Here is a 20,373-nt window from a genome sequence, read left to right as displayed (position 1 = left end):
GACAATCCTGAGTGGTTGGAAATCCCCACCTTTCTGCCACACATAGACAAGTCACGGAAGTGTTTTTCTTACACTTCTTTCTTTGTCCTTGTTGTTTCAGTGTTGGAGTATCATTGGAAACCACTCTGACCTCAGCATCATGGAATTATTTTGTCTTCCTTCTTGGAGATTCCTGTACCCCTTGGGCTGAGGGGTGGGGGTGGGGGGGGAGGTGGGTGCAAAGAGAAATAAAACATGTTCCTAGGATGTATTCGGTCAAACATTCTGATTTGATTTATTTTTGTCGCATGTATTAGTACACGGTGGAATGTATTGTTACTTGCTATACAGACAAGGCATAATGTTCACAGAGAAGGAAAAGAGAGAGTGCAGAATGTAGTATTACGGTCAGAGATAAGGTGTAGAGAGAGATCAACTTAGTATAGGGTAGGTCCATTCAAAAGTCTGACAGCAGCAGGGAAGAAGCTGTTGTCGAGTCAGTTGGTACATGACCTCAGACTTTTGTATCCTTTGCCTGACAGAAGAAGGAGGAAGAGAGAATGTCCGGGGGTGCGTCGAGATCCTTAATTATACGAGCTTCTTTGCCGAGGCAGCAGGGAGTGTAGACAGGTTCAATAGATGGGAGGCTGGTTTGCGTGATGGATTGGACTACATTCACATCCCTTTGTAGTTTCTTACGGTCTTGGGCACAGCAGATACATCTAGAAAGAATGCTTTCTATGGTGCATCTGTAAAATTTCTTTTTTTTACAAAACTCATCTCTGAACTCCATGGCCTGGGGCTTGGCTCCTCCCTCTGCAACTGGATCCTAGACTTCCTCACCCACAGACTGTAATCAGTAAGTATAGGCAACAACACCTCCACCACAATCATCCTCAACACCGGTGCACCACAAGGCTGTGTTCTCTGCCCCCTACTATACTCCTCATACACCTATGACTGTGTGGCCAAATTCCCCTCCAGCTTGATTTTCATAAGAACATAAGAAATAGGAGCAGGAGTAAGCCATCTAGCCCTTCGAGCCTGCCCCGCCATTCAATAAGATCATGGCTGATGATCTTATTGAATGGCGGGGCAGGCTCAAAGGGCTTGATGGCCTACTCCTGCTCCTATTTCTTATGTTCTTATGTTCTTATGAAAATCAAGCTGGAGGGGAATTTGGCCACACAGTCATAGGTGTATGAGGATTTTAGTAGGGGGCAGAGAACACAGCCTTGTGGTGCACCGGTGTTGAGGATGATTGTGGTGGAGGTGTTGTTGCCTATACTTACTGATTACGGTCTGTGGGTGAGGAAGTCTAGGATTCAAGTTTGCTGACAACACCACTGTAGTGGGTCAAATCTCAAACAATAATGAGACACAGTACAGGATTGAGATAGAGAATCTGGTGAATTGGTGTGATGACAATAACCTCTCCCTCAATATCAACAAAATGAAGGAGATAGTCATTGACTTCAGGAAGCGTAGTGGAGAACATGCCCCTGTCTACATCAATGGGAACAAATGGTTGCGAGCTTTAAGTTTTTAGGTGTCCAGATCACCAATAACCTATCCCGATCCCCCATGCTGGCGCTACATTAAGAAAGCCCACCAATGCCTCTGCTTTCTCAGAAGGCTAAAAAAAATGTGGCATGTCAACTACAACTCTCACCAACTTTTACAGATGCACCATAGAAAGCATTCTTTCTGGTTGTATCACAGTTTGGGATGGCTCCTGCTCTGCCCAAGAGTGCAAGAAACTACAAAAGATCGCAAACCAGCCTCCCACCCATTGACTCTGTCTACACTTCCCGTTGCCTTGGCAAAGCAGCCAGCATAATTAAGGAGGACATGCACCCTGGACATTCCCTCTTCCACCTTCTTCCATCAGGAAAAAGATACAGAAGTCTGAGGTCATGTATCAACCGACTCAAGAACAGCTTCTTCCCTGCAGCTGTCAGACTTTTGAATGGACTTACCTTGTATTAAGTTGATCTTTCTCTACACCGTAGCTATGACTGTAACACTACACTCTGCACTCTCTCCTTTCTTTCTCTATGAACTGTATGCTTTGTCTGTATAACACCCAAGAAACAATACTTTTCACTATATGTTAATACATGTGACAATAATAAATCAAATCTAATCAAATCTGCTCTGCTGCTCTCAGTGACAAATGTGAAGTGTTCTGTTCACCTTCTCACCAAATGTAATATCTTGAAAAGAGTAACAAACACCCAGTGGAGTAACTAAAGAACTATTTACTAACAGGAATAACTATATGTAGAGAGTGAGAAAGATGCGACTGAGTTGATTTATTGTTGTCACATGTATTAACATACTCTGAAAAGTATTGTTTCTTGCGTGCTACACAGACAAAACATACCATTCACAGAGAAGGAAATGAGAGAGTGCAGGATGTAGTGTCATGCCTAGGGTGTAGAGAAAGATCAACTTAATGCAAGGTAAGTCCATTCAAAAGTCTGACAGCACCAGGGAAGAAACTGTTCTTGAGTCGGTTGGTACGTGACCTCAGACTACTGTAATTTCTTCTGACGGAAGAAGGTGGAAGAGGGAATATCTGGGGTGCGTGGGGTCTTTACTTATGCTGGCTCCAGGAGGCAGGAAGTGTAGACAGAGTCAATGGATGGAGACCTCGTGTACAAGTCATTGGAAGCACGTCTATTCAACAGTCAGTGATTTATCACAATGCCCCTATTCAGAAAGCTGAGCCATTCGACCCCAACTTGGAGGACTGGGTTCCATGCATTGAATACCTGCGATACTTCTTCAAAGCACACAAAATTGGGGGGTTGGGTGGAAGAGAAGCAGAAGGTAATTTTGATAACAGCCTGCAGCGCCCAAACCTATAAATTGATAAGGAGCTTGACTTCTCCGGAAGACCACAACATTCAAAGAATTTATTGGAATTGTGAAAGGGCACTATCACCCAATGCCCTCAGTGACTGAGCAGAGATATAAATTTAATTTGACGGCAAGAATACCTGGGGAGGCAACTGTAGTTTTTGTGGTGAGTTTGAGACAAACGGCCGAACATTGTGAAATTGGTTCCGACCTTAATGAGATGTTGAGAGACCAGTTAGTGTGCGGGTGAATAATATTGCTGTACAGAATAAACTGTTGGCAGAAACAGGAATAACCTGAAGAAGGTGTTCGAAATTGCCGTTGCAATGAGCTGTGAAGAAAAAGGCACACTGAAACCTCAAAGTGTGCGAGCTGGCAAAATCCACCAGTTTGGAGAGAAACTGCTAATGGAATGTGGTGAAGTTACACAGAGTTTAATGAACAAAGAATTACAGAACCAGAGAGGGTGCGTTCGGGTTACAAAACAAGAACTGTGAAGGATGCCATCAGGGTGGCAAACCCACCCCCCTCCAGCGGAAGTGTAGATTTAGGGAAGTTGTGTGTTATGCCTGTGACAGAAAGGGGCAGATAAGAAGCAAGTGCAAGGCTAAATAAGACCTGCCCGGTGCTAGAGGAAAATAATTCCAGGTCCAATGCACAGCGTAGAGAGTCATTCTGAAGAAGGATCAAATGTGTACAGGTGGAATAATATGAAGGTGGGCAAAGTGGCTCCCATTGCAATCGTCCTGATGGTTGATAGCGTCCATTCAAAAGGAGGTAGACACAGGAACCTCCGCCACAATAGCAGGAGAAAAAACCTATCAACATCTATGGGAGGCGTTCAGCTCCTGAGGTTAAAAACACTGAAACCAGGCTGGCAAAATATGCGGGGATGCTAAGCAGATTTTGGGAACAACATCAGTACCTATAAGTTACAGACAGCAGTCTGCCCAACTGTCTTTGAAGTATTTGAAAGCCAAATTTGATGGGGTAAGATTGGCTTCAGAAAATAAAGCTGGTTAGAAATGTTCAAAACTAATGAAGGAGACTTACATGACGTCCTCTGGAGATATCAGGAAGTACTTCAGGAAGAACTAGACAAAATACAAGGCTTGATAGCCAAAACATATGCACATCCAAAGGCTACATCAACATTTCACAGAGCAAATCCTCTAGCTGATTCACTGCATGAGAAGATGGAGTCCGATTGCAAATGATGAGAGGACTTGGACATTGTAAAGCCCATAAAATTCGTAGAATGGGCAATTTCCATTGTGTCAGTGTTTAAGCCAGATAAAAGCATACAAATATGTGCAGTCCATAAGTTAATGGTGAATCAGGTGGCAATAAAGAACAGCTGTTCCATACCTAATATTAGAGGACCTATACATCAAGCTGGCTGGAGATCTAACTGTGTTAGACATGAGTCATGCTACCAGCAGCTGGAACTGGATGATGCATTCAGGGAGTTTGTCGCTATGAACACACATAAGGGTACCAGTACACCAATGCACAATGGAGCACCTATTGCAAGATTTACCTAAGGTAGTTGTTTAGTTGGAAGATGTGTTAATCACAGGAGCCACAAAAAAGAACAGCTGAACCAACCTAGAGGAAGTTTTAAAAAAGTTCTAGTAAGTGGGAATATAATTCGAGAGAGACAAATGCACCTTTAAGGCAAATAAATTGATTTATTTGTGGATTTGAATAAATGCCCAGTGGCTGCACCTAAAGGAAGATAAAGGGTGGCAAGGTGGCACAGTGGTTAGCACTGCTGCCTCACAGCACCAGGGATCTGGGTTCGATTCCTGGCTTGGGTCACTGTCTGTGTGGAATGATGCACATTCTCCCCGGAGGAGGGAACCGAGTGTAGGGTGTCGAAATTTGCTGATGACACCAAGATAGGGGGAACGGCAAATTGTGCGGAGGGTGTGGAGAGTCTGCAGAAGGATCTAGATAGGCTGGGCGAATGGGCCAGGAAATGGCAAATGGAATTTAATGTTGGCAAGTGTGAGGTGGTCCACTTTGGTAGGAAGAATGGTAGGAAGGACTATTACTTACGGGGCGAAAAACTGCAGCAGGCGACGGTGCAGAGGGACCTCGGGGTCCTTGTGCATGAGTCGCAAAAACCCAGCTTGCAGGTGCAGCAGGTGGTCAGGAAGGCGAATGGGATGCTGGCCTTCATAGCGAGGGGGATTGAATATAAAAGTAGGGAGGTCTTGCTGCAGCTGTATAGGGCATTGGTGAGGCTGCAGCTGGAGTACTGTGTGCAGTTTTGGGCGCCGCACCTGCGCAAAGATATTTTGGCCTTGGAGGGAGTGCAGAGGAGGTTTACTAAGCTGATACCAGAGTTGAGGGGGTTGAGCTATGAGGAGAGGCTGAATAAACTGGGCTTGTACTCGTTAGAGTTTAGAAGAATGAGGGGAGATCTCATTGAGACTTATAAGATGATGAATGGGATGGATAGGATAGAGGTGGAGAGACTCTTCCCGCTCAAAAAAGACAGTAGGACTAGGGGGCACAGCCTCAAGATAAAAGGGGGGGGCGGTTTAGAACGGAGTTGAGGAGGAACTTCTTCAGTCAAAGGGTGGTGAATCTCTGGAATTCTCTGCCTGTTGAAGTGGTGGAGGCTGCCTCGCTAAATATTTTTAAGAAGCTGGTTGATGGGTTTTTGATAAGAGAGGGGATTAAGGGTTATGGGGAGAAAGCGGGAAAGTGGAACTGAGCAGCGACAGATCAGCCATGATCTTATTGAATGGCGGGGCAGGCTTGAAGGGCTGGATGGCCTACTCCTGCTCCTATTTCTTATGTTCTTATGTTCTTATGTTATGTATCTCTGTGGGTTTCCTCCGTGTGCTCCGGTTTCCTCCCACAGTCCAAAGATGTGCAGGTTAGGTGCATTGGCCGTGCTAAATTCTCCCTCAGTGTACCCGAACAGATGTGGAGTGTGGTGACTAGGGGAATTTCACAGTAACTTCATTGGAATGTGAATGTAAGTCTACTTGTGAATAATAAATTAACTTTAAACTTTAAGTTACGGCCATTAAGGAAGCAGCAGTTCCAAAGAATGTGACAGAGTTAAAATCTTTTCTTGGAATGGTAAATTATTACGGAAGGCTCATTCCAAGCTTGTCTATGATATTGGCACCTCTACCTGCATTATTAAAGAAGCGATGGTACTGGAAGACACAGCAATATGAAGCCTTCAGACAAGTGAAACAAGTCGTCCTGCCTTTTAGTCCATTTCGATCCTTCAGAAGAAATCATTCTCACTTGTGATGTGGAATTGGAGCTGTTTTGTCAGACAAAATAAAGGAGGCATTAGAAAAACCACTCAGCTATCCTTCAAGGACCATAACTGATTCTTGAAAAGGCATGTTCACAGATTGAGAAAAAGGGGTTGGCTGTCATGTTGGCAGGTGGTCAGGAAGGCGAATGGGATGCTGGCCTTCATAGCGAGGGGGATTGAATATAAAAGTAGGGAGGTCTTGCTGCAGCTGTATAGGGCATTGGTGAGGCCGCAGCTGGAGTACTGTGTGCAGTTTTGGGCGCCGCACCTGCGCAAGGATATTTTAGCCCTGGAGGGAGTGCAGAGGAGGTTTACTAGGCTGATACCGGAGTTGAGGGGATTGAGCTATGAGGAGAGGCTGAATAAACTGGGCTTGTACTCGTTAGAGTTTAGAAGAATGAGGGGAGATCTCATTGAGATGTATAAGATGATGAATGGGATGGATAGGATAGAGGTGGAGAGACTCTTCCCACTCAAAAAAGACAGTAGGACTAGGGGGCACAGCCTCAAGATAAAGGGGAGGCGGTTTAGAATGGAGTTGAGGAGGAACTTCTTCAGTCAAAGGGTGGTGAATCTCTGGAATTCTCTGCCCGTTGAAGTGGTGGAGGCTGCCTCGCTAAATATTTTTAAGAAGCGGGTTGATGGGTTCTTGATAAGAGAGGGGATTAAGGGTTATGGGGAGAGGGCGGGAAAGTGGAACTGAGCCACGACAGATCAGCCATGATCTTATTGAATGGCGGGGCAGGCTCGAAGGGCTAGATGGCCTACTCCTGCTCCTATTTCTTATGTTCTTATGACAAAGAAATTCCTCCAATCTGTTTATGGACAGCATTTACTTATTCCATAATTACTGATCATAAACGTCTGCTAGGCTTATTTAGATAAGATAAAGCCATCCCTCTAATAGCATTTGCAAGCTTACAGCATTAGGCTTTATTGTTGGCTGCTTACGGATATACCTTCCAACACAAACATGTATCAATGCAGAAGTCTTGAGCCATCTCCCATTACCAGAAAATACCCTGCCCCGCCAGTGCCACAGGAAATTATCCTTGCTATGAGTTTCCTCAACACACTATCATATCATCGCAACAGGCCAAATACTAGACTCAGAAGGTTCCAATGTTGTTCAGAATTAAGTGTTTGGCTCTTCATGGCTAGTATTACAATAGAATGTCTGAACAACTGGAACCTTTTCAAACAAGGAAGGATGAAATGAGTTGCAAAGACAGTGTCCTTCTGTGGGGAGCGAGGATGAGCATCTGCACACCTGGCAGGAAATTATTATTGGAGGAAATACAAAGCGCCCGCCCAAAATGAAAATGTTGGCACACAGTTATCTGTAGTGGGTCAGGTTAGACACGAACATACAAAGCATGGTTCAATGGTGTGACCAATGTCAGGTACAACATAAGTTTCTGTCAGCAGCCCAATGTACCTCTGGCCAGGTGGCCAGGGCAGCTGTGGGTGAGATTCCACATTGACTTTGCAGGTCCATTCTTGGGCTCAATGTTCCTTCTTAGAGTGGACACACACATTAACCAGAGGTGTTGGCTTTGGACAATGGGACATCATTTACCAGCAAGGAGTTCCATATTTCAGGTCATCAAATGGCATCAAACATACCTGTCCCGCAGCATATCACTCTTCAAAGGGTGAGGTTTCAGAGGGTCATGTGACTAGTTCGACCAATCGGGCCAAATCTTGGGGCTGAGCGTGGGGTCTCCCAGTCAGCCTGGAGACTGGAGTCAAAATAATCAATAACATCTTTCTCACTCCTTGTAAATAGTTATTCCTGTTAATAAATAGATCTTGAGTTAATCCACATGGCGGTCACTGCTCTTTCCAAGATATTACAGTATCATTTAGTTCATTTGTCACTCTTCATTATCGTAGAAAGACTACAGTACAGAAAGAGGCCATTAGGCCCATGGAGTCTGCACCAATCACAATCCCACCCAGGCCCAAACCCCATATTCCTACATATTTAGCCCATATTTACCCACTAATCCCTCTAACCTATGCATCTCAGGATATTAAAGGCTATTGTCAGCGTGGCCAATCAACCTAAGCCGCGCCTCTTTGGACTGTGGGAGGAAACCAGAGCACCTGGAGGAAACCCACGCTGACACGAGGAGATTGTACAAACTCCAAACAGACAGTGACCCGAGCTGGGAATCAAACCCAGGTCCCTGGAGCTGTGAAGCAGAAGTGCTAATCACTGTGCCACCATGCTGTCCCATTCTTCCAACCAAATGTATCATTTCACACTTCTCTGCATTAAATTTCAACAACTAAGTGTCTGCCCGTTCTCCTGTTCTATATAACTGGCTAGGGTAGCAATGTAGTTGTCAAGATGTTCTGTCGCACCCATTTTATTCTTTCTTGGGATGTGAGCATTGCTGGAAAGGGCAGTGACAGGGCTCACTGGGCAGTGCCACTGGGCTGGCAGTGTTCACTGGGCAGTGCTCATGGGGCAGTGTCACTGCCCACTGGCAATATTCACTGAGCTGGCAGTGTCACTGGGCTGGCACTGCTCACTATCAATGTTCACTGGGCTGGCAATGTCACTGGGTAGTGTTCACTGGACTGGCAGTGTCACTGGACAGTGTCACTAGGCTGGAAGTGATTATTGGGCTGGCGGTGTTTACTGGGCTGGCAGTGTCACTGGGCAATGTTCATTGGGCTGGCAGGGTCACTGAGCTGGCAGTGTTCACTGGGCTGGCAGTGTCATTGGGCTGGCAGTGTTCACTGGGCTGGCAGTGTCATTGGGCTGGCAGTGTTCACTGGGCTGGCAGTGTCATTGGGCTGGCAGTGTTCACTGGGCTGGCAGTGTTCATCGGGCTGGCAGTGTCACTGGGCTGGCAGTGTTCACTGGGCTGGCAGTGTTCACTGGGCTGGCAGTGTTCATCGGGCTGGCAGTGTCACTGGGCTGGCAGTGTTCACTGGGCTGGCAGTGTTCACTGGGCTGGCAGTGTTCATTGGGCTGGCAGTGTTCACTAGGCTGGCAGTGTTCACTGGGCTGGCAGGGTCACTGGGCTGGCAGTGTTCATCGGGCTGGCAGTGTCACTGGGCTGGCAGTGTTCATTGGGCTGGCAGTGTTCACTAGGCTGGCAGTGTTCATTGGGCTGGCAGGGTCAGTTGCAGTACCGGTGCTGGGCTGCAGGGCGGCGCGGGTGAGCAGGGGAGGAGGCCCCGCCCCCTGTAGGGTTGCTCCCATGATGCCTGGCGGCGGGATAGCGCTGGATTCAAGATGGCGGAGGAGCAGCTCTCAGACAGCGAGAAGGTGAGAGAGAAGCGGGAGCCGGGGTCGGGGGGACTGGAGCCGGAGCCGGGAACGCGGGGCCGCTGCAAGGCGCCTGCGGGCCGAATGTTCAGACCGGGGACGCGGCCCTGGGTGGCAGGGCCAACCCGCCGGGCACCGGGGCCCCCGCCTTAGAGCCCAGAATCTGACACTCCCGCCGAGGGGGGGGGGAACTGGCTCAGCACACCGCCCCCCACCCACCATGCCAGACCCGTGGGAGGGGACAATCTTTCTCCTCAACCCCCTCCCAACGCTCCCCCATCACACCCAAAGCTTCTCCTCTCCCCCCCCCCCCCCATTTCCCCCACCTTTATGCTCCTCTTCCCTCCCCCCCCCCCCCCCCGCAATTCCTCTGGCACCCCCCACATCATTTTGTTGACACTGAAGAACAGAAGGTGGCACAGTGATTAGCACTGCTGCCTCACAGCGCCAGGGACCTGGGATCGATTCCCAGCTTGGGTCACTGCCTGTGTGGAGTTTGCACGTTCTCCCCGTGTCTGCGTGGGTTTCCTCTGGGTGCTCCTGTTCCCTCCCACAGTCCAAAAGACGAGTGCTGGTTAGGTGCATTGGCCATGCTAAATTGCCCCTTGGTGTACCCAAAGAGATGCTGTAGTGTGGTGACTGGGGTATTTTCACAGTAACTTCATTCCAGTGTTAATGTAAGCCTACTTGTGACTAATAAATAAAGATGTTTTGGCAATCAGGCATTTGAATGTGTTGATATGAAAGTTACGTATTGTACATACCAAATTCCTAGTCTTTGCATGTTCAGCAAGTGGAGTTGAAATAGCATTTGGTGGTATGTTTTATTTTGGATCATGCTTGTCATCTCCTGTCAAGTTTACTTGAAAAGGGTGGGCCTCACTTTGGTTGAAGCGATTATGTTCGTGTTAAATTGATTTTCAGAAAAGGTGTAATTTTGAATTTTGTGCAAGTGTAGACTTTTCTTAGTTAACTTTTTCCTTGTATGAGAACTGTAATTAACCAATTGTGACTCAGCCTGTACGTCTCTGAAATGTTTTGCAAAGATGTCAGCAAGTTTGTCGTTCTTGTTTGAAACTTGCCAGGGTGCTACAGCTAAGTGCGCACCACTATATGGTTTAGCATGCCTGAATATGCATTGCTCACTGCCCTGGTGACTGGCCCTTGTTGGTATTGGTAGCACTTGTTTGTGTTAAGTTCTTGTGAATTTTGATTGTAGTCTCATTTAAAGTGATTCCAAATTGACTTTTAAGTTTCTGTGATTCTACTGAAGTTAGAATTTCCAAACTGCTTTTATGGTGAGCTGTGTTTGTTCTTGTCTTCCGATCACTGCTTCAACCACTTGAGGTTAGATCTCGTCATGCCACCCTCCAGGTATATGTTCAATGTCACAAACAAATCATTCCACTCAATCTTGTTTTCTACATTATCCTATTTGCCTGTAAACTATTTTTATCTTGGTTTCAAGCTTAGGTTTGTAGATACCAAGTTTGACTGCTTTTTTATTTTGAAGCTTTCTTGACTATACAATGCTCCCTGAATACATACATATAGAACCTCTGCAGTACAGAAGGAGGCCATTAGGCCCATTAAGTCTGTACCAACCATAATCCCACGCAGGCTGCATTTCCATAACCCCACATATTTACCCTGCTAATCCCCCTGACGCTCGGGGCAATTTAGCGTGGTCAGTCAACCTAACCCACACATCTTTGGACTACAGGGGGGAAACCGGAGGAAACCCACACAGATGTGGAAAGAAAATGCAAACTCCACATGGACAGAATCCCAAGGCCAGAATTGAACCCGGGCCCCTGGCGCTGTGAGGCAGTAGTGCTAAGCATTGTGCCACCATTCTTCTAAATTGTCATTCAGACAATTGTGCCACCATGTTGACTGAATACCACTGTGTCCTCGAATAATTATGTGAAGCTCCTTGCATTAAAAGCATGATATAAATGCGACTTATTTTATAAAAGATAGTGTGTAATAGAAAGGTGCAGTTTTTTTTGTAGATTTACTCTTAATCCCCTCCAACCTCCCAACTTTGTTTAATTTTCTGATAATGGGATACAGTTCCACAGGTTACAGTTGCCCTGGCCGAAAATAGTGAATTCTTATACAACAAAATCTGACTCAGAACCTCACTGGGCGGTGGCTTTCCAATTTTGTTTTTTTTGGGTTTTCAAATTCTTCCCGTATACTATTTAGTTACTTCCTTGTATTGTAACATAGAACCACGATACTGAAAACTGCAAACAGTGGGAGTGCTGGGGGTGGGTGGGGAATGAAGGAGTGGAGAGACGGATCCAGTTACTTCTGCTCTTGAGAGTGGCAGCAGAAGCTTTCAAAGTTCACTTTGAAAACTGAAGGAACCAAAGTGCAGATAAAAGCTCCCAATTCAAGGCCCATGTGTGTCAGTTTACTTAAATATCAACTTCAAAATACCGAGATAACTGGGTTCAACAATGCACTTTGAGGAAACTGCTGAACAATAAATCATTTGCAATTAAAGTAGAAGCTATGTGAGATGCTTCACATCATCATTGGACGTTACTGTCATTCAGAGGAAGTGGTTTTAATTGAAAAATACCTCGATCATAGAATCCCTACAGTACAGAAGGAGGCCATTCAGCCATCAAGTCTGCACCGACAACAATCCCACCCATGCCCTATTCCCGTAACCCCACATAATTACCCCTTTAATTCCCCTAACCGCTACATCTTGAGACAGTAATGGGCAATTTAGCGTGGCCCATCTGCCTGACCTGCACATCTTTGGACTGAGAGGGAAGCAGGAGCACACAGAGGAAACCCATGCAGACATGAGGAGAATGTGCAAACTCCACAGTCACTCAGGCCCCTGGCGCTGTGAGGCAGCAGTGCTAACCGCTGTGCTACCGTACTGCCTTTACTGAAACGTCTTAAATATAACTGAGAAGTTGTGTATAAACGATCTCTTCTAGGCAATACTGTCCGCTGTATCTTTAAAGCAATTGAAAGGTTTAATTGTTTTTGGTTGTGATCCACGAAGGAGGACATCACTTCTATCTGTTAGCTGCCTTGAGTATTGTACATTCACAGCACAAGCTGTTGTTACGGCAGCATAAATACAATTTGTTCAAACTTTTTGCCCGCTTTTTACTGTCCACATTTTTTGAAAAGTTGTGTACACTTAAAGTGTCCTGGGAGCTACTGTATTTAATAGTCCTTTATGATACGATTAGTAAATGCAGGTGAAAATATATAAATTACATTCTTTATATTTCTAAACCAGAACCCTAGGTTTTTTGCTAAGACTCAGTTTGGGACCAATAATGCTTTGTTTGAAGTAGACAATTTATGAGATTCCAAGCACTTGCTAAATGAAGAAAGCCAGAAGATTCCATGGGTATTGAAAACACAAGAATAAGCTTTACAATTAACAGTATACATCTTGTTTATTCTTATTCGGGGTTAATATGAGGTATATGAATTAACAGGTGAACCGTGATCAAACATACCACACTGCACAATAAATGGCACAAGAGATAAAGACGGATTCCATGGATTTCTCAACAGCTCAAAGGGATGTCAGTAAATGAAGTGAATCAATCTCTTTGAAAAACTCTCTATCAGGGATTTCAGTCTTCACCTTCAAAGCTCTGACCACGAGTTTAAAAAGTCAAAAATGTTGGAGCATCTGAGAGATCCAAAGTAATTGCTGAAAGATAATGGAAGCTTGAGTTTTTATTTTCTAGAAACGGATTCAATTCTGGCCTTGGGTGACTGTGAGGAGTTTGCACGTTCTACCCCTGTCTGCGTTGGTTTTCTCTGGGTGCTCCAGTTGCCTCCCACAGTCAAAGATGTGCAGGTTAGGTAGTTTGGCTATGCTAAATTGTCCCTTAGTGTCCCAAAATGTATAGGTTAGAGGAATCACTCCAATTCAGACAGTGTCAGTGATGGCTTATCTCACATGGATTCAGTCTCTCCTCCCATGCTTCCTGTCCCCTGAATTCCCAACTTTGCACCTGATTGTGAACTCACAAGAGCAACTTCAGCTGTTCGACTGAGCCAAGCAAACCGTTGCTGCTCCAAAGGGTAGCTTCGCTGCGATGGCCTGTAGCATGGAGAAACCAACCTTCTGCCCTTTACCAGGCTTCTCATGAGCCTTCACCACTAAATCTGCCAACTGCATCCCTTTTTCTAATTGAAGCCCCTCACTCTGCGATCCTTTTTCCTTAACTGGGGCATGCCTGGGACTTTTATTTTTCGGACCTCTCCCTATGCGTTGCCAGGGGCACTTGTCTTCAATGGCGCATCGCTGCCGATCACAGCATCCAGGTTTGGGTTTCATTGTCCCTTCTTGTGCAGGCATGTGAGACCCATCCTTGGCCTGAAGAACTGAAAATGCTGAACTGCACATGCACAGTCTGCTCCCAGCCCGTGCGTGAGTGGAAGTTCCAGGGTCTGTTGGGACTTGGAGTTCCTGACTTCTGCTTTTGTCTTTAAGGCAAGTTGGTTGTCATAACAATTTGACCGAACATGTTGAGAATTGTCTTCCCAATTTTCCAGCCCTCTGTCCCCTGTAAATGATGAAACCTATCTCTTGAACTCATGTTCAGTCACCTCTGTCCATATTTCCTCCACAAAGTCAATTTTTCTCCATTTGACCTGAATTGCCTTAGGGTGTTTTTATATGCTGTATGGTAATATCAATGTCAGTTAGAAATGAGTGATTCTGTGTGTATCAATGCATGGTGCACACAGCTGCTTAAGAGTTCAAAGAAAATGAAGAACCCAATCTGTTTCTTGAAAATAGAAACCTGTCAAGCCTCCGTTATCTTTCACCTTATTACTTTGGGCTTTACAAAGGTCTGCATCTTTCAGATGCTCAAATATTTTTAACTTTTTAAAGTACGACTGTGACTATTTTCCATCGTGGCACAGTGGTTACTACTGCTGCCTCATACTGCCAGTTCGATTCTCAGCTTGGTCACTGTCTGTATGAAGTTTGCACGTTCTCCCCCTGTCTGCGCAGGTTTCCTCCCACAGTCCAAAGACGTGCTGGTTAGGTGAATTAGCCACGCTAAATTCTCCGTCAGTGTACCTGAACAGGTGCTAGAGTGTGGCGAACTGGGGATTTTCACAGTACTTTCATTGTAAGCTGACTTTTGACACTAATAAATAAACTTTAACAATACATAAAAGCAAATTACTGCAGATGCTGGAATCTGAAACCAATAGAGAAAATGCTGGAAAATCTCAGCAGGTCTGGCAGCATCTGTACAGAGAGAAAAGAGCTGATGTTTTGAGTCCAGAGACCCTTTCATCAAAGCACCTTAACTTTAACCCTTTGTGCTGGTTAAGCGCACTGACCCAAACAGGCACCGTAGTATGGCGACTAGGGGAATTTCACAGTAACTTCATTGCAGTGTCAATGTAAGCCTTACTTGTGACTAATAAATAAACTTTACTTTTACTTTACTTGTTGAAAGTATTAACTTACTGCTCACTTCAGTGCCGTAATCACCTGCCATACTTTTGCCTTAGTAGCAGTTCATGCATGAGCTTCCAACAGTAATGGTCGACAAGCAATTCAACCACAAGGGTATCATGATCTGCCACCAGTCACCTCATTGCTCAGTGGATGTCTGTCTCATTTGTATAAACCGTGACCAACCAGAGATTGAGCCCAGTACCTTAGCCCATATGACTTGAGGTACTCACTGAGCAATGTCCCGTGTCAACTTTGGTTCAGTGGGTAGCATGCTCTGAAGGAGGAGGTTGTGTGTTCAAGCCTCACTCCCGAGACGTGAGCGTAAAATCTACTGAAGCAATTCTGCACTTTTAAAGGTACCAACTTTAAGATGAAAAATTGAAGCTAAGGACCTGTGTGTCCTCTTAGGCTGAGGTGAAAGATTAAAGAGCGTGTGAGTTCTCTCTGATGTCATGGCCAATGTTATCAACATTATTGAAAGCAGATTATCATCTTTATGACATTGCTGTTTGTGGGATCTTGCTGTGTGCAAATTGTTGCTGCGATTCCTGCGTTACAGTATTGATGGTACTTCACAAGTAAAGGTTTAGTACTGAGAGGCAAGAGAGGAAATTGCTGGGGCCTTGGCAGAAATTTTTGTGTACTGAAATAGGCAATACAGGTGGAGAAGGGAGTCAAGAAGGCATACGGCATACTTGCCTTCATCGGCTGGGGCATTGAGTTTGTCATGTTGCAGATTTTTAGAACCTTAGTTCGGCCGCACTTAGAATATAGTGTTCAATTCTTGTGTTGCCATGCTACCAGAAGAATGTGGAGGCTTTGGAGAGGATACAGAAAAGATTTACCAGGATGTTGCCTGTATGGAGGGCATTAGCTATGAGGAGAGATTGGAGAAACTTGGTTTGTTCTCAGTGGAACGACACAGGTTGAGGGGATGACCTGATAAAACTCTACTAGATTATGAGGGGGATGGACTGAGTGGATAGTTAGAAGCTATTTCCCTGGGTGGAAGAGTCAATTACTAGTAGGCACAGGTTTGAGGTGCGAGGGAGAAGGCCAAAGGCTATGTATGAAGTAAGTCTTTTACACAGAAGGTGGTGGGTGCCTGGAACTTGCTGCCAGGGGAGATAGTTAAAGCAGATACGACAGTAACTTTTAAGGGGCGTCTTGACAAGTACATGAATAGGATTGGAATAGAGGGATATGGTCCCTGGAAGGATAGGGAGTTTTAGTTCAGTCAGGCAGCATGGCCAGTGCAGCCTTGGAGGGCAGAAGGGCCTGTCCCTGTGCTGTAATTTTCTTTGCTTTTGGGATGAGGTGATGAAAGGCACTATCTAAATGCACGTCGTTATTTCTTTGAGGGAGTTGACACTTTTCCCTTTTTGATGTTATCTGAAATTGATAGTTTGATGTGCTGTCTTCACATGATGCATTTCATGTCTAGGGAACTAAATGGAAGTTGCCGGAAATCCTGAAAAAGCTTGTTGCTTTCACGGGAATCTTGTCCACGATTATTCTCTGGTGTGTTTTGGTTTTAGCTGCTAACAATTTGGAGCAGAATTTTTTTTAAAAAATCTTGGCTGCAGAATTGCTTGTTACATCTCAAGATGGAAGAGGAATACTTTTAAAAAGCAGGATAGTTTGAGACAGGCAAGTTGTGGATTTATTTTTACAGATCTCTCAATTGTTGATTCTTCCTTTAGGTTTTCCCTGGTATCCTTCCAGTAGGTATATGCGGAGCTATATTGATAGTGGCCACCTCACTACAGTCAGGAACCAAACAAACTGCTAACAGTACTGGAGTTACAAAGAGAGCAAAGCAAACATAGTATAGGAACAGGCCCTTCGGCCCACCAGGCCTGCTCTGATGCGGTTTCTATCCCTCTGTTCACCACCTGTTCATGTGTCTATCAAGATAGACCTTGGATGTTTTAACATGCCTGTTTCCATCATTTCCACTGGCAGTGCCTTCCAGTCACCCACCACCCTCTGTGTGGAAAACTTTCTCCGCACGTCTCCCCTAAACTTACCACCTCTCACATTAAACCCTGGGCTCTCTAGTAGTCGACCCTTCCGCCCTGTGAAAAGGTTTTTGACTATTGACCTTATCTATGCCCCTTGTAATTTTATAGATTTCTATCAGGTTGCCTCTCAGCCTCTGTCTTTCTCATGAAAACAATCCGACTTTATCCAACCTTTCCTCATACCTGAAGCTCTCCAGACCAGGCAACATCCTAGTAAATCTTCTTTGCACCTTTTCCAAAGTATCCATGCCCTTCTGGCATTGTGGCAAACAGAGCTGCACGCAATATTCCAAATGCTGTAACATGCCAACTTTTATACTCCATGCCCGGTCAGTGAAGGCAAGCATGCTGTGTGCCTTCATGACCACCTTATTCATCTGTGTTGCCACTATAAAGGGTCCGTGGACCTGTATGCCCAGATCCCTCTGTATGTCAATGCTCTCTAAGGGTTCAACTTTATTTTCAGCTAAGGAAATGGCTGTGTGTTTTCCTGCAATGTAATTAAATCCCAAGTCATCTGATTCAGTTGTGGATTCTGGTGGGTCACAATACCTGCTGCCAGTGAAAAAATGGTTTATTGAAATTGTTCAGAAGTGCTTCAAGGTGATCCAGGTTCAGGTGATCATTTGATTGTTCTGTTTTTGTGGTGCTTAAACCAGTAACTGGCATTTATGTCATGCACTCACAGCATCAACGTCACAAAATATTCTATAGCTAGTGATGCTTTTAAAGTGTAATCACTTTTGTAATACAGGAATGCAGGTGTAGGTTTACACAATAGGAAGTTAATCAAATCCGTACAGTGCAGGAAGAGGCCATTCAGCCCATCAAGTCTGAACTATTTCTCTGAAATAGCATCCCACCTAGCCCCTCCCCTCCATTCTATCCCCATAACCGCATGCATTTACTATGGCCAATCCATCTAACCTACACATTTTTGAACTGTGGGAGGAAACTCACGCAAACACGTGGAAAACATGCAAACTCCACACAGTCACCTCCAGGCCTGAATCAAACCCGGGTCCCTGGCATAGAGAGGCAGCAGTGCTAACTACTGTACCAAGGTGCTGCTTGGCTAGTGATGTTCATTGACAGATAAATGTGAGCACCTGGACATTGATGAAAATTCTTCTGCTCTGTTACTGTCTCATCTGAAAGGCAGCACCTCCGACAGTCCAGTACACTCTCAAGACTGCACACGGTGTCAACCTGGATTATGTGCTCAAATCTCTTGTAAGAGGCTTGAACTCGCAACCTTTTTGATCCCCACTAAGCCATGGCAGCAACGCAATCTGACCCCTCTTGCTCCTTGGTACTTTTCTCCAACTTATCATCTGTCTGTTTGAAAGAGCTAATCAAAGCCATGAAGCGTCTTGATAATTAAGAAAATGCTTTTTCCAAAAGAATTGTGGAGCTAAAAGAAATGGAAAATGGATTAATTGGGCACTCATTCATAAAGCTAGCAGAAGCATGGTGGGCTGAATGGACTCCTGCTATGCTGCATTATTTTATTCATTGCGATTATTGCTGGATGTAGGTTTTTTGTACTGTTGGTTGCGTGCTGTGAATTGCAGTCAAGTAATGCAGATCTTTTGCTGGTAACTTATTGCACCAGTGAGCAAGAGGAAGTTGGGTTCTCTGAAGTGCAGTATTTTTACCTGAAATGGTAATATTCAAATGCCTCGCTGCAGATAACAGGAAGTTCAATACAGCCAAAGGCGTTCAAGATTTTGATGAGTGTTCCAGTGAGAAACGTTTACAAATGTGCTTGTTCCGCTTAACTAAAAAAAATCATAGCTGCAGTTTCAACTTTTCTCATTCTCTCTATCAGTGTCACTCTGCTTGCTGCTCTGAGATCTTCTACTGCTCCTTCATGGCTGCCAGTTTGTTCACAAATGTTAGTAATTAATGTTGCAAAACTCAATTGAATATAGAAGATTAAAGGATGATCCACTTACATTGTTTTACATAATAGAGTTGCAGGGGTGGAAAAAGACTATTTAACAGAATCATAGCAGTGCAGAAAGAAGCCGTTGAGCCCATCGTGCTTGCACTGATGACAATCCCGTCCATGCCCTATCCCTGTAGCACCACCTATTTACCCTGCTAATCTCCCTGACATCAACAGGCAATTCAGCATGGCCAATCCACCCAACCTGTTTGGAGTGTGGGAGGAAACCAGAGTAACCGGAGGAAATCCACACAGACACAGGGCGAGTGTGCAAACTCTCACAGCCACCCGAGGCCAGAATTGAACCTGGGTATCTGATGCTGTGAGACAGCAGTGCTTGCCACTGTTATTTCTTCTGGGTCGTTCTGAACAACAATTGTTTGCATTTATACAGAACCTTTTAAAGTAGTAAGGCGGTTGACGAGCAAATAACCAAAAACAAATTGACGCATTCGTGTGAGAAATTGAGGCAAATTATCAAAGGTTCAGTCAAAGCAGCATGTTTTAACAATTTCCTTAAAGGAAAGTGAAGTATATATGTCATAAGTAGGCTTAACACTTACATTCACGCTGCAATGAAGTTACTGTGAAAATCCCCTAGTCACCACACTCCGGCGCCTGGTCGGGTACACTGAGGGAGAATTTAGCAAAGCCAGTCAGCCTAACTAGCACATCTTTCGGACTGTGAGAGGAAACCCAAGCACCCTGAGGAAACCCACACAGACACAGGGAGAATGTGCAAACTCCACACAGACAATGACCCAAGCTGGGAATCGAACCTGGGTCCCTGGTGCTCTGATGCAGCAGTACTAACCTCTGTGCCACTGTGCCGTCCTGGAAGTGGAGAGGTTTAGGACAAGACTTGTGGAGCTCAGGGCCTTGGCAGCTGAAGGCATGGCCACCAATGCTGGAGTTATTAAAATTCAGTCATGCATCAGAAGCCATAATTGTAGGGGCTGGAGGAAATTTGAGATAGGGAGATTTAAAGAAAGATTATATTAAAATCAAGGGATTGGGAACCAATGCATTAAAATGCCTTTCAGGCAAAGGGCAGTGGAAATCTGAAGCACTCTTCTCCCAAAAACTATTGACCCTGGAGATCAAGTGAAAATTTTAAACCTGAGGTAGATCAGTTTTTATTAGACAAGATACTTTGATTCCATGACATTTAATTAAGTTAACAGAGTAGAGGTATAGATTTGTCATGATGTAACATAGCATAACTACCTCCAATGTTAAATGGCTTCCTGCTGTTACTAAAACTTCCCGTACTGCTCTTCAAAGAGGCATCATTAGATAACTGTGGAGACTTAAGCTGAAAGACATGAGAGGTATGATTGACAGCTTGGTCAAAACTATGGATTTTAAGGAGATGGGAATGGAGGTTTAGTTCACTCGTTGGAATAGCACTCAGTTCTGGGGCTATCAATCACATCACTATCTTGCCCTGAATTTTATCAAGCTTGCGTTGTTGCTGCACCAGTCCAACAAATGGAGATT

At 45.0% G+C, this 20,373-nt stretch overlaps 1 protein-coding gene across 1 annotated transcript in view; it reads left to right on the top strand.

Annotated features, from left to right (window-relative positions):
• The first annotated feature begins 9,310 nt into the window (after nucleotides 1–9,310).
• The window catches only part of capza1b (capping actin protein of muscle Z-line subunit alpha 1b), a 54,380-nt gene continuing 43,317 nt past the window's right edge, over nucleotides 9,311–20,373 (top strand). Inside the window, exon 1 of the mRNA XM_080209775.1 lies at nucleotides 9,311–9,419. Coding sequence (XP_080065901.1) covers nucleotides 9,387–9,419 — 33 coding nt within the window. The 5' untranslated portion in view covers nucleotides 9,311–9,386. The remainder of the gene's footprint in view (nucleotides 9,420–20,373) is intronic.

This window comes from Carcharhinus amblyrhynchos, chromosome 22 (genome assembly GCF_965287045.1).
Source record: "Carcharhinus amblyrhynchos chromosome 22, sCarAmb.v2.hapA, whole genome shotgun sequence".
NCBI lineage: Eukaryota > Metazoa > Chordata > Chondrichthyes > Carcharhiniformes > Carcharhinidae > Carcharhinus > Carcharhinus amblyrhynchos.
This window is presented reverse-complemented; position numbering and strand designations above follow the sequence as displayed.